This window comes from Ornithorhynchus anatinus, chromosome 1 (genome assembly GCF_004115215.2).
Source record: "Ornithorhynchus anatinus isolate Pmale09 chromosome 1, mOrnAna1.pri.v4, whole genome shotgun sequence".
NCBI classification, from domain to species: domain Eukaryota; kingdom Metazoa; phylum Chordata; class Mammalia; order Monotremata; family Ornithorhynchidae; genus Ornithorhynchus; species Ornithorhynchus anatinus.
The window spans coordinates 32371591-32385410 of record NC_041728.1 but is presented as its reverse complement, the minus strand read 5'-3'; the positions used below and the strand labels follow the sequence as shown (position 1 = coordinate 32385410).

General features: G+C 44.7%; 1 protein-coding gene across 3 annotated transcripts in view; it reads left to right on the top strand.

The window, feature by feature from the left end:
• Positions 1–9291, top strand: part of FUT8 (fucosyltransferase 8) — a 193543-nt gene extending 184252 nt beyond the window's left edge. For all 3 annotated transcript variants that reach the window (XM_029065383.2, XM_029065374.2, XM_029065387.2), the window contains one exon: positions 6903–9291. In XM_029065383.2, coding sequence (XP_028921216.1) covers positions 6903–7220 — 318 coding nt within the window. In that variant the 3' untranslated portion in view covers positions 7221–9291. The remainder of the gene's footprint in view (positions 1–6902) is intronic.
• Positions 9292–13820: the final 4529 nt, after the last annotated feature.

Genomic DNA, 13820 nt, shown 5'->3' with positions numbered 1-13820 from the left:
ATATGGAAGCAAGATTCCTCCCTTTTCACATATCAGTGAACTGTTACTAAGAGGTTTAACCATCCAGCCATCAGACATACTCAATTGCCCTGCAGTTACTCATTTTATCTTGATTCTTATCATTCCTCTTCAAGGTCAATTACTTTTTCACCAGGCAAGAAACTGTACAGTCAATTTAAACAACCCTCACAATCGCCCATTGAGCGTGGTCATTGCAGATAATTGTATACCAAGGGGTTGTTTGGTTGAGTGGCCCAATCAAGCTCGTGTGTACATTGGGAATTTAAATGGAGCCTTAATTATGTGGGTTTCACTCTATTCCATTGCATGCAGTGAGCTCCTCTCTGAAGGGTTGTGCTTCCGAAACAGGAAGCCAAATCTCTGGTTTTTTCTTATGGGACTGAGGTTCCATCCTCTCTAAAAGAGTGTGAGACAGGAGGCCAGGCATCAAAGCAATGTATTTGGTACAGTGCTCAGCACAGAATAAGTGCTCAATAAATTCCATTGATTGACAGTGTGATGAAAATGCTCCAGGACAAAGTAAAAAGGCCACCACAGGGCCACCCCTACATAGAGCAGCCTGGAGTTCATTTCCAGATAGCTCCCGGGCATAGAGAATGCGCTCTCTGGGATCTCTCCACTAGCAGCCATTCTGCAAGGAAATCCCCAGGAATCAACTTTTGAACCACTGTAACAAGCCCCAGTTCTCCTAACCTCTTATGGCTCTGCTCATTTGGCTGCCAGCAAGGAAAGGCAATGTCCTAGGCCAGGCTTCTTGTCCCCTATAGACCAATGTGCAACGGCTTCTTTCCAGCACATCTGATCAGGGGCTCCAGGCTAGGCCCTGAATGTGCAGGAAAAGGCTGGCTTCTTCCTGTCATTCCACACACTTCTTCACCATTCCTGTGGGTTCACCCTGGGGAGAAAGAGGAAGAAGTCCTTCCTCAGTGGAGGGTCTTGGGAGCAGTGTGGCCTAGTGGAGAGAGCACAGGCTCAGGAGGCAGAGGACCAGAGTACGAATCCCTGCACCGTTGTGATTCAGGCATGCTGTGTGTGACATCGGTGGGCAAATCATTTAACTTCACTGTGCCTAAGTGTCCTCGTCGGTAAAATGGCAACTGAATACCTGTCCTTTCTCCCCTTTGGACTGGGAGCCCCATGTGGGCCAGGGACCTAACACAATTATTATTGTTGTTATTATTATTGTTATCATTATTATTATTACAGCCAGGTGTGAAGAATAAAATGCAACAATTCTCTCCCTCTTCTCACTTGCAACCAGTTGGACATTTTGAATTTCTACAGACTTGCTCCCAGAGCTTAAGGCAGAAGAGAATATTCTTCCTCTGTTTCTGTTCTGTTTGAATCTTAAAATAACCCAGTTATCCAAATTCATGAGCACAGCAGCAGCCAGGAGGTTCAGAAAAGGGTGTATTACTGCATGGATCAGTAATTCTTACAAGGGAAGGCAGAACTCCCGTTGATGTTAAGAGAACTAGGGAAGGAAGCCCATCTGGGGCAGAAAGCTCTGTTCCAACCAGAAAAGAGTATCTCTCTACATCAACCAGACCTCGGCACTTCAAAGTGCTTTAAAGGGCAAGTGAAATTCTGATGACCAACTGACATAGCGTGTTGGCCACTGGACTAGATCATTCAGTTCCTCATTCACATTTTCATCCTGGAAACATTTGCTTTGCTTCCTGTCATTCTTGTCTCCAATCCTGCCAAACGTGTCACTCTGGAGATCTCCTCACAGCTAGTAGTCAGTCAGTTGTGTTTATTGAGCACTTACTGTGTGCAGAGTACTGTACTAAGTGCTTGGGAGAGGACAATATAACAATTTAAGAGACACAGTCCCAGCCTACAACAAGCTTACAGTCTTGCACGTGGTTGGAAACTGGTATTTGTTTCAGCTCCTTTGGACAGCATTGTTGTTCACTTAGGGACATTCATGAAGAAGATGATCTGAGCTGGAAAACAAGCCCTCTATGGAAATGTGTGTGTGTTTGTGTTTGAGCACCACAAAAAGATTTTTCCCCGCAATATTTAATCTTTCTTCAGGGTGACTCATGTAGGTGGCTAAACCACAGTGCTTCACTCCCCTTGAGCCCAAAGTAGAAAATGAACAAATTTGACTCCCCAGATTCTCCATTATGAAGGGGAGAGAATTGCCAGTAACCCCAAATGCCAACATTTACCCATACACAAGGCAACAACTTTTGGCTACCTTTGAACATCACTGCATATGAAGAAACCCAATTTCATACCAAGTGTGCATGCCCTTTGAGAGTAGACCCTAGACTGTGAGCTCACTGTGGGCAGGGAATGTTGTTACACTGTACTCTCCCAAGTGCTTAGTCAGTGTTCTGCGCACTCTAAGTTCTCCATAAAGACAATTGATTGCTCAGTCCCATCATCGTGACGGTGTGAGGATCGGATGCTCCTTGACCACTCAGCCCCGTTGTAATTGTGGTCCACTCCCTCCTCTTGCTTTCCTTCCACTTGGCAACTGTGTGACTTGGGGCAAGTCACTTAACTTCTCTGTGCCTCAGTTATCTCATCTGTAAAATGGGGATTAAGACTGTGAGCCTCACATGGGACAACCTGATTACCTTGTAAATACCCAAGTGCTTAGGACAGTGCTTGGCACATAGTAAGCATTTAACAAATACCATAATTATTAATTATGATTATTTGTTTGAACAGAACTAGACCAAGATCTTTGAAGCAGTCGACTCCTTGGCGGACAGGGCCTGTGGAAAGCAAAGCATTATTCTGATCTTGGCCTTTGATGGTTATTATTCTTGGCACTTTTATTTGGTGCCTCTTGAAATCATGTTATTTGTGCTAGGAGCAGCTTAGAAAGTGGGAAACCAAAATCTGAAAGATGCTTTAACATGGTAATGATTTAAAACATTAGTCATTCTTTGAAAAGCACCGACTGGGTTTGATGAAGCAGCAATCCCATTTCCAAATGCTGTATACAAAATGGCTTCTTTCACAGGCCTTTCTTTCTGTTTACCACATTTGCTTGCAGCGTTTGCTCTGCTATTGAAATTGCTTTCTAATATATAGAAATAATCCAGGAAATAACTGAGGACTAATATTTTGCTTATGCTTATGACAGTGCATCAAAAAAAAAATCAAAGAAGGTGGTAAGAAACTTTGCTCATAAAGATTTGGGGGTCATGAGCTTTTCTCATTATGAGGACCATGATTTTCCAAAACTAGTACATAATCAGAGCCAAGCAGAGTATGAATAGAGGAAACACTGTAAACAGAACTCTAACAGTAGCTTTGGTAATTTTAGCAAGAGTGTAATTCCAGACAACTGCAAAACTACTTCCTCCCGCGATGCATCCCTTCCTCTTTTAGACACTTAGAGAACTCTCTGTTGTGTAGCGTAACTCTCAATCAGTCAATCACTAATAATTATTGAGCACTTACTATGTGCAGAGCACTATATTAAGCCCTTGGGAGAGTACAGTACAACAGAATTAGCAGATAAATTCCCTGCCCCATAATGAACAAATTTCATTATGAATCTGATGTCCACTTGGAAGCCTCTGTAAGGTAGGAGGCAGACCTGTATTCCTTTCCAACAGGCAGTTTCTCAGCCCAGGAAATTCCACTTCTTTGGAGGACACTGAAACAGCCCCGAAGCCCAGTGTAGGCCAAGGCGGTCACAGAGCGGGGCCCAGAGATTGACCCCGGCCATTATTTCCAAGAATAGAAGGAAAGGGCAGTAGTGGTCTGATTTTTAGGTTCCCTTTTCTTCTATGAAAGCAGAAGCCCCATTAAGTTTTATTTCCTTAATCCTGCTATCCCTGGAGGGTAAGAAGACCAGAAGATTCATTCATTCAATCATATTTATGGAGCACTTACTGTGTGCAGAGCACTGTACTAAGCGCTTGGAAAGTACAATTCGGCAACAGATAGAGACAATCCCTTCCCAACAACGGGCTCACAGTCTAGAACAATCGTCCCTGACTTGTCGCCCCAGGAAGCTGAGACAAAGAGGAGGACCATGCACTGTCCAGTGTTCCCAGAAAGCCAAGGGATGCTCCAAACCCCAGATCCGCCTTCTTCGGCTTTTGCTCCGGGGCTATGCTCACACTCCCAGCTTTCTCTGACTTGGTGGGCAAGTTTTGGGTCTCCCACTGATCAGGCCAGCCCTTCTTTAAGGGTGAGGTTCAGACTAATTGATTTGGGTGCTTTTTTCATTTCTAGGAAATTGAGACTCAACTTTGTTTCCTCATTAAGATTGCAAGCCCACTGAGGGCCGGGAATGAGTCTTAATTATCCTTTCTTGAACTCTTCCCTAGTGCCTAATAGAGCTCCCATTCAGTCAGAATGCAGTGAATAATAGTGAATACATCTTTTGCATGAATTCATCTTTTGCCTTCAGTACTTGGCCCCCGTGGAGTGCTGGGAAGGCCGCTATGCCCAGCCAGCATGGCTACAATGAAACTGTAGTGCTGTCTACAGTGACGGAAAAGACATGGGAAGGATGGGGTTTTGGATGAGAAGATAAGAAGTTCTGTTTTGGACATGTTGAGTTTGAGGTATTGGCGGGACATCCAAATAGAGATATCCTGAAGGCAGGAGGAAATACAAAACTGCAAAGAAGGATAGAGATAAGGACTTGGAAAAGTAGATGTGGGAATCATCTGCACAGAGATGGTAGTTGAAGCCATAAGAGCGAATGAATTAGTTCTCTGAGGGATTGGGTGAAGATGGAGAACGGAAAGGGACCCAAAACTGAGCCTTGAGGGATTCCCAAAGTTAAGCGATGGGAGACAGAGGAGGAGCCTACAAAGGAAACTTGAGAATGAATGGCCAGAGGCCTAGGAGGAGAATTAGGAGACGACAGTGTCAGTGAAACCAAAATTAGCTAATGTTTCCAGAAGAAGTGTGTGGTCCACAGTGTCAAAGGCAGCTGAGAGGTCCAGGAGTATTAGGATGGAATAGAGGCTGTTGGATTTGCCAAGAAGGAGATCATTGGTGTTCTCGGAGAGGGCAGTTTCTGTGGAGTCATGGGGGCGGAAGCCAGACTAGAGGGGGTCAAGAAGAAAATTGGAGGTGCTAGTATGGGAGAAGGAAAGTATGGGCATAAAGTGTTCCAAAAGCTCTTGGAAGAAAGATATTGCATAGGTTCTAGTGGTCAGAGTATTTAGTAAGGGCTTACTGTATGAACAGCACTGCCCTGAGTATTACTGTTAATAATAATCACGTTGAAAATATTAGTCATCCATTGTTTCAGGCAGATTGACGTCTAATCTCTGGTTAGTTCTGCTGATTAGTTCCATCCTCCATTTTGCCAAGGCAACAAATATAACAATCCTACATGGTCACAAACTCTTCCACCAATGGGAGATTTCTTACTGTCGTTTAATCAGGATGATGGCTATGTTATGTGTAACATCCGGCTGACTTGATGTCACTGATGTAAACCTTAAGGGATTTGCCTAGAAATGGTTTTTCCCAGAAGCCCTCATTCTCTCTCAGGGTGGGGGTAGGTTCCAAACCCCTCTGGGAATTGTTTTTTTGACGGAGAGCAAATTAATGGCAACAATACACCTAGTATCTAAGAATCATGCTCCACAATCAGTCAGTGGTATTTATTGAGCACTTACTATGTGCACAGCTCTGAGTTAAGCATTTTGAAAAGTTCAAGAAAAAAGAATTAGCGGACACGGTCCCTGCCCATAACGAGCTTACAGTCTAGAGAAAAAATAGGATTGGAGCATTCTTCCACTAATGGATTCGGACATTTTTTTTCAGGGATTTGTTAAGCGCTTGCTATGTGGTTGGACCAGTCCCTGCCCCACGTGGGGTTTACAATCTTAATCCCCATTTTACAGATAAGGTAACTGAGGCCCAGTGAAGTGATTTGCCTAAGGTCACACAACAGACAAGTGGCGGAGCCTGAATTTTATTCATTCTGTCATATTTATTGAGCATTTACTGTCTGCAGATCATTGTACTGAGTGTTTGGGAGAGTAAAATACAACAATAAATGGACATATTCCCTACCCTCAATGATCTTATAGTCTAGAGCAATGGGAGACAGACATTGATAAAACTAAATAAATTACAGATTTGTACATAAGTGCTTTGGGGCTGGGAAGGGGGCAGATCAAAGGGAGCAAGTCAGAGTGACACGGAAGGGAGTGGGAGAAAAGGAAAGGGGAAATGCCTCTTGGAGGATAAGTGCCTTTAGTAAGGTTTAGTAAAGTAATTGCCTGTCAGATTTGAAGAGGGAGGGCATTCCAGGCCAGAAGCAGGACATGGGCAAGGGGTCATTGGCAAGATAGATGAGATCGAGGCATAGTGAGAAAATTAGCATTAGAGGAGCAAAATGTGTGGGCTGGGTTGTAGTAGGAGAGTAGCGAGATGAGGTAGGAGGGGGCAAGATGATTGAATGCTTTGAAACCAATTGTGAGGGGTTTTTGTTTGATGTGGAGCTGGATGGGCAACCACTGGGGTTATTTGAGGAGTAGGGAAAAATGTCCTGAACCTTTTTTTTAGAAAAATAATCCAGACAGTATAGTGAAGTATGGATTGGTGTGGGGAGAGACAGGAGGCTGGGAGATCAACAGGGAGACTGATGCAGTAATCTAGGAGGGATAGGATGATCGATTGTATTAATGTAGTTGCAGTTTGGATGTTGAGGATAGGGCAGATTTTAGTGATGTTGTGAAGCTGGGACTGACGGGATTTAGTAATGGATTGAATGTGTAAGATTAGAACTCAGGTCCTTTTGACTCCTAGGACCATGTTCTATCTACTAGGCCATGCTGCTTCTCAGTTTCCCTGAAGTTCCTGAACTGGGCCTGGGATGTTAAAGTTTTTGGTAGGGAGAAGTTCCAGGCACTGACTGCTTTTTTCTCTCATCCAAGGTGTGCCGAGTGGCTTATGAAATCATGCAGACCCTGCATCCAGATGCCTCTGCCTCCTTCCATTCTTTGGACGACATTTACTATTTCGGAGGGCAGAATGCCCACAACCAAGTTGCCATTTACCCTCACCACCCGCGAACTGCTGATGAAATCCCCATGGAGCCCGGAGACGTCATTGGTGTGGCTGGAAACCACTGGGATGGCTATTCTAAAGGCGTCAATAGGAAGTTGGGAAGAACAGGCCTTTACCCGTCCTACAAAGTCAAAGAGAAAATAGAGACGGTCAAGTACCCTACATACCCGGAGGCAGAAAAATAAAGCCCAGATGAGGGTGAGACAGGTGCGGAAGTCAGTTCCAACTGGTTTGAACCAAGCAGTGTCTAAACTGAGCTTGAGTGGGCCTCGTCTTCTTGTTTGAACCATACGGTTGGGCGACCGAAAGCCTTTGGCATTGAGACTGGATCAGCAGCTTGGAACATATGGACCACCTAGTACTGGAATTTCTGCTTCACAAACGTATTCTGTTTAAAGCGCTCGGACCCATGCACAGAACCAGTAAGCCTACTCCCCAGGTGTCGTGCAAAAACAGTTGTTTTCTAACTGTCTCTTCTTTCAAGACATATCCCCATGATTAGTCCTTAAGTGATCATTGCCTTCGATATCTCTGTCATGAATTGACTGCAGTCCTCAGACTTTTTAAACACTGCCATATTGTGTAATTGGAGTGAAATGAACATATTTTATGTATGTGGAATTTCAAACGTGGTGCCTACAATTAAGAGATGCATCTGACCGGCTCGGAAGATCCAAATTCAGCTCCTGACCTGGATAGAGTTGATAGTTAACTGATGGTATCATGACCACTGTGCTTATTACTCCAACCAACAGACTCAGAAGTGTTTGTGGGGGAGGGCGTTGATGTTTTTTTTAATTACATTGATTCGGTCAGCTTATCATTAATAAATGAAGGTCACATCAGAAAATGAAATACTCACTGTTAGGAACTTTTGTAAAAAAAGAAAAACAATGTCATAAACAGGATCTTTATTACTTAATGTTTCTGGACATTGTCTTTGATAACAAAAAATAAATTTAAAAAATATAGGCGTTTCATAAAGCGTATTACATTTCTGGTGATGGGAAGAAATGGTGGGTCACGGTGCCATAGAGGGAAGAATCTCCATCCCTTTCCTCACTTCCGCTGTCTCTGGAGCCATCTTGTTGATCAATGAGACGGGCCTACTTGTGGCCTGAATGGGAGTTCAATCTGGCTAGCGTGTAAAGTACAAGATTACTGAGGGACTTTTGCTGAGAAGGGAGACTTGCAGAATAGGGGGCAAGAATAAGAATGGTTCAGGTTTTTTTAGTGAGAAAAACGGTGATTATTTTCCAGATCTCAGTCGGAACCATACTGAATTCAGAGCTCTCTGATAACTGCTCTCTGTGTTGTGCTGATCCTGACATTTTATGGGGGTCATAAAAGAATCTAAAAAAGTTTTGTAGAGTAAGCAACTAAAGTGATCAGATGGATAGCACCAAGTCTGTCTGGGGACAGACTGCAAAGATTAGAGCTTGTTGATCTGGTAAAACAAGTCTGAGAGGGGTAGTGATTGAAGCCCATAAAATAGAGGTTTGTGGACAAGGGTGACATGGAATTGTATTTTTTACATATCCTACAATACTAGGATTAGACTGAGCCTCACGTGGGAGGGGACTGTGTCCAACCTGATTATCTTCAATACCCTCCGGAGCTTAGTACAGTGTTTGGCCCAGAGTTTGCACTTAACCAACACCTCAGTTGTTATTATCACTAGGGAGCATTCACTGAAGGTAAAGAGGTGAGCTTATGGACTTAGCTATCACAGACAGTTGGAGAGGCAGAAAGTGTCAGTGGATTTGGGTAAATCAATGGATAAAAGTCAGAATTGAATCTCTGGAGGGAAATTTAGGAATAGTACAAGTTCAAGAAGGGTTTAATGCTTCATGGATAATAGGCCATGATAGGTTGTTAGAAGATAGAAAAAGTTGAAGTTAGAAAGTACATCCTTAGCCAAGAGAATGGAGATCAAGAAGAATAAAACAGTGGGTTTTTTTGTTGTTTTCTTATGGTATTTGTTAAACACTTACTATGTGCCAGGCACTGTACAGATCCACTTAACAAATACCATAATTATTATCATTATTATTATTATCCCTTGGCAGAGATCAAACGGAAAGGATGGGTATACGTTGCTCCACTTCGCTCTACAGACACGCTTCTATCCATCAAGGGGAATAGCTCTTCAGTGCAGAAATACCAACCAGCTTCAGTTGTGGTCTAATGTACTTTCATTATTGTCTTGGTGCTAATAAATGTTGGTGGAGATCACAAAACTCCAGTTGCTCTGAAGAAATTCTGAATTTGTATTATTTCACCAACTGCTACCTTTTATAGTCCTACTAGTAACTAATTACGATTTGAATTTGTATAGTATTCCTATTATTCACAAAATGCTTGGGCGTCAGTTTTCTCATTTTATCTTCCAGTGGCTAGAAGGGGCAAGCGTTATTATCCATATTGGCAGAAGAGGAAACTGCATGGCCTTATAGTTAAAGTACAGGCCTGAGAGTCAGGAGGATCTAGGTTCTAATCCTGGCTCCACCACCTGTCTGCTATATGATCTTTGGCAAGTCACTTTACTTCTCTGGGCCTTAGTTACCTCATCTGTAAAATGGGGATTAAGACTGTGAGCCCCATGTTGGACAGGGACTGTGTCCAACCGGATTACCTTGTATCTACCCCAGCATTTAGAACAGTGTTTGGCGCAGAGTAAGCGCTAGCAAGTACCATTAAAAAAAAATAAACAGGCATGCCCAAAGTCACACAGCAAACTAGTAGCAGAGCTGGGATTAGAACAGAGGACTCCTAACCCTGGTTTCTTTCTTTCTAGTAGATCACATGGTCTACTAGTGCAGCTGCTATAACCCTCATTCCCCCAATCCTGCAAATTAAGTGGCATTTATCTCATCTTATAATACTATTATTATCAATATTAATAATGATCAGAACAGTGTCATTTGTTACGTGCTCACTCTATGCCAAGCACTGTAATAATTCTGGGGTAGATACAATCAATCAGAGCCAACACAGTCCCTATCCTACGTGGGGCTCACTGTCAAAGCGGGAGGGAGAACAGGCTTCTTTGACCCACTTCAACAAGACACCAAGGCCCGAACATCAGTCCCCCACAATCAAGGCCCTCAGTTTCCCAGTTAAGGCTGCTCTCTATGAGACCAAGCTCTCTAGGGATTAGGGAAAAACCACTGCTAAGTAAGGCAACATTGCAGTCATGTTTCCATCAGACCAGAAGATCTGTGACTTCACATCTGACTCTGACCATGTTTAATCCATTGCCACCAGCTTTCAAGAATCCTCATTATTATCGTCATCCAAACAAGCCCTGAAACGATACTACAAACTGTATTGGGTGGGCCCAGGAGTCCAGGAGCAGGAATGGGAGAGAAGGGGGCCCACACAGAGGGTTTCCTTCCTTTGGTTTTTCTTTGACTTTGGGGGATTGAGCCATCGGGGATGCCTCCTTCAGGATGGAGAAGTATTCTAGGCATTTTATTCCAAAACGAACGATGGCACAAACTCCTCAGAGTTCAGAAAAATCAAGCGGGAAAATCTTAGCTATCCCCTCAGAGTGATAGCCTATTGGGCTGAACCCCTCTAGCAAGCAGGGCAGGTGCCAGGGTGGAGCAGCTGGGAGGCCCTAAATCAGCCATGAGGGGTGGCCCTGAGGTGGCAGGCTGAGACAGGCTGCAGCCAACCACCTGGAAACCTCTAGGCTCTGGACGCTGCTGCCGCTGTAGAAACTTGTCCCTTGTTTCATAGCAACTCAGATGTGTTCATGCAGCTGGGCCGCAGGTTCAAAGCGTGATCTTATCCTTGTAGGGAGTGTGGCTGGTATGGGGGAGGGATTCTCTCTATTTGTTACCAAATTGTACTTTCCAAGCGCTTAGTACATAAGATTAAATGAATGAAGAGGACAACTTTATTGAAATTGGGGGAAATCCTAAGGCAAAATCTTGGTGGGTGGAGGATTGGAGGGGCAGAAACTTCTCTTTTCTCCTGCCTCCTCTTCCCTCCCCAGCCTTGACTGGCTCAGGGGATGGATGGAGCAGCTAAAAACTGGTTATCCAGCCCCAGAGTCCAACAAAATGGGGAAAGCACAGGGTAAAAACAAATCAGGTGGCAAGGAGGGGACACGGAAGATGAAAGAGTCAAGGTATGCACCTTCTGCTGAAATACTCCTTCCACAATCTTCCTCTTCACTCCCAACCCCCCAGGCCAACTGCAAAAAAGGCCAGCTGTGTCAGGGCAGATGCCACCTGGGCAGGCGTAGCAGAGAATGGCGGGATCTGCCTCAGTAATAATTACAGAATTGCTAATGGTTTACTATGTACTAATAGAAATGAATCATATCAGACACAGCCCCTTTCCCACATGGGACTCACAGTCCAGGTAGGAGGGAGAGCTGATATTTAATCAGCAAAAGTCTTAGCCTTGGCTATACCCAGACTCCACCAGGGATTGCTCAGCCCAACTCTCACGGGGAACTGCAATGAGGCCCAGCGGGAGGTCCAGCTCCAGAGGGGCAGCCCACTCATCCTTCTGGCTTGTCCTGAACCCTGGGAGTGAAAACCCTCACTGGCACCCCCAAGCCCTCCCAGCGTCAATTCTGTATCCGCGCAGGGCCACCCCAGGCAACTTTAGTTTCATAGCAACTTGGCTGTGTATGTGTGCAGCTGGGCCATTGTTTCAAAAGCATGTGGATCAAGAATCGACTGATGGAGTTGATCTCTTACTGCTTGCAGAACATTGGACTAAGCACTTGGGAGAGTACAATATTGTTGGAGACATGATGCCTGTGCTCAAGGAGCTTACATTCTAGTGGGAAAGAAAGACATTAAAGTTAATTATGGGTGATACAAAGGTAAGTCCATAAGCACTGTGAAGGAGGTGGGGAAGACTTAAGTGAATGGGGTGATGCAGAATAGAATGAGGAGAGGAGAGGAAAATTTAATGAAAGAGATATGATTTTAGTAAGGCTTTCAGGATGGGGAGAATGGTGGTCTGGTGGATAGAAAGGGGGATGGAATTTCAAGGAGGAGGGAAGGCAAAGGCAAGAGTTGACATCAACAGAGATGAGACGAAACACAGTGGGTTAGGTTGGTGCTGGAAGAGCGAAGTGTGCAGGCCGGATGCGATGGGAGAGGAACAAGGATAGGTAGGTTGGGGAAAGTTGATTGAGTGCTTTAAGGAAGAGTTTCTGTTTGCTGCAGAAATGGATGGGCAGCCATTGGAAGTTTTTGAGGAGTGGGGAAATCTGGGCAGAATGATTTTTTAGAAAAATATCCCAGGCATGGCCAGGCTCTTCCAGGTAGGCTGTGTGGACTGGAAGGGGAAAAAGCTGGAGGCAGGGAGATCAATAAGGAAGTTGATATGTAATTTTGGCTTTTTTTCTTTTGTTTCCTAGTGGTATTTGTTAAGTGCTTACTATGTGTCAGGCACTGTACTAAACACTGGGGTGGATACAAGCAAATTGGATTGGTCACAGTCCCTGTTCCACATGGGGCTCACAGTCTCAATCCCCATTTAACAGATGAGGTAACTGAGGCACAGAAAAGTGAAGTGACTTGCCCAAGGTCACACAGCAGACATGTGATGATGCTGGGATTAGAACCCATGCCCCTCTCACTTGCAGGCCCGGACTCTAAAAGGAAGGGTCACCTGGGGTCCTGGCTAACACCCCGATTAATGGGACCATAGTTCCAACCCTGGTCTTCTACCCCTTGCCCGATGGGGCATAGTTGAGGACTTGGAAGAACACAGCAAGTGTGAAAACCACCTTTCGGCTCACAAGGACTTCACAACCTCATGATTGGCCAAGACAACTGACTGACAGACCTGGGGAGTAGGAAAAATCACAACACTGCAGCCATTGACAGCAGGATGAATTTTTTTTAATAATATTTAAGTGCTTACTGTGGGTCAAGCACTATTCTGAGTGCTGGGGTAGTACAAATTAATCAGTCCACATACAGGGTCATCCCATGTGGGACTCACAGTCAAATAGGAGAGAGACTAGGTATTGAGTCGCCACTGTTCAGCTAAGGAAACTGAGGCACAGAGAAGTTAAGTGACTTGCCTAGGGTCATACAGCAGTCAGGTGGTGGAGCTAAGATTAGAACCCAGGTCCTCCCAAGCCAGTGCTTTATTCATTAGGCCACACTGCTCCTCAATGAATAAGTGTTAATTAGTGTAAATTGGTATCTACAGCACTGATAAAGATCAGTGATCAATGATAAGCTCTCAGGGCGGTGATTGATTCACAAGACTTGGGTGGGGGGCGGTGGACATTAATCGAGGATGTCCTCATTTACATCTCATACTGGGGCAGGGTCCTGTTCTAATGTGTTTACCTCTGCACACCGCAGCGCTTAGCACAAGACTCCAAGCATATATTTTTGGTATTACTACTTCCAAAAAGTTGCCGAGACTTGTGTCGTTCAATCAATAGTGTTTGACAAAAGGGGCCTATCCAGACCCAAGTGTTTTCCCTTCCAAGAAGCCTCGCGCCCTACCCATCTCTCTCTGAAACTTCTTCCTCCCCAGGAGCAGATACCACACTCTCCTCCTTCCTTGTGGCCTTCAGTCTTTTCATTGAGACTTCAGGGGCCTGGAACTGCTGAAGTCACACAACAACCCAATCCAATCCTCACACTCCATTCCCTTAATGCCAACCTACTCTCTGTACCTTGATCTCATCTATCCCACCACTGACCCCTTGCCCACGTACTCCTCCTGGCCTGGAACTCCCTTTCCCTTCATATCCAAGAGCCCACTGCTCTCCCCATCTTCAAAACCCTCCT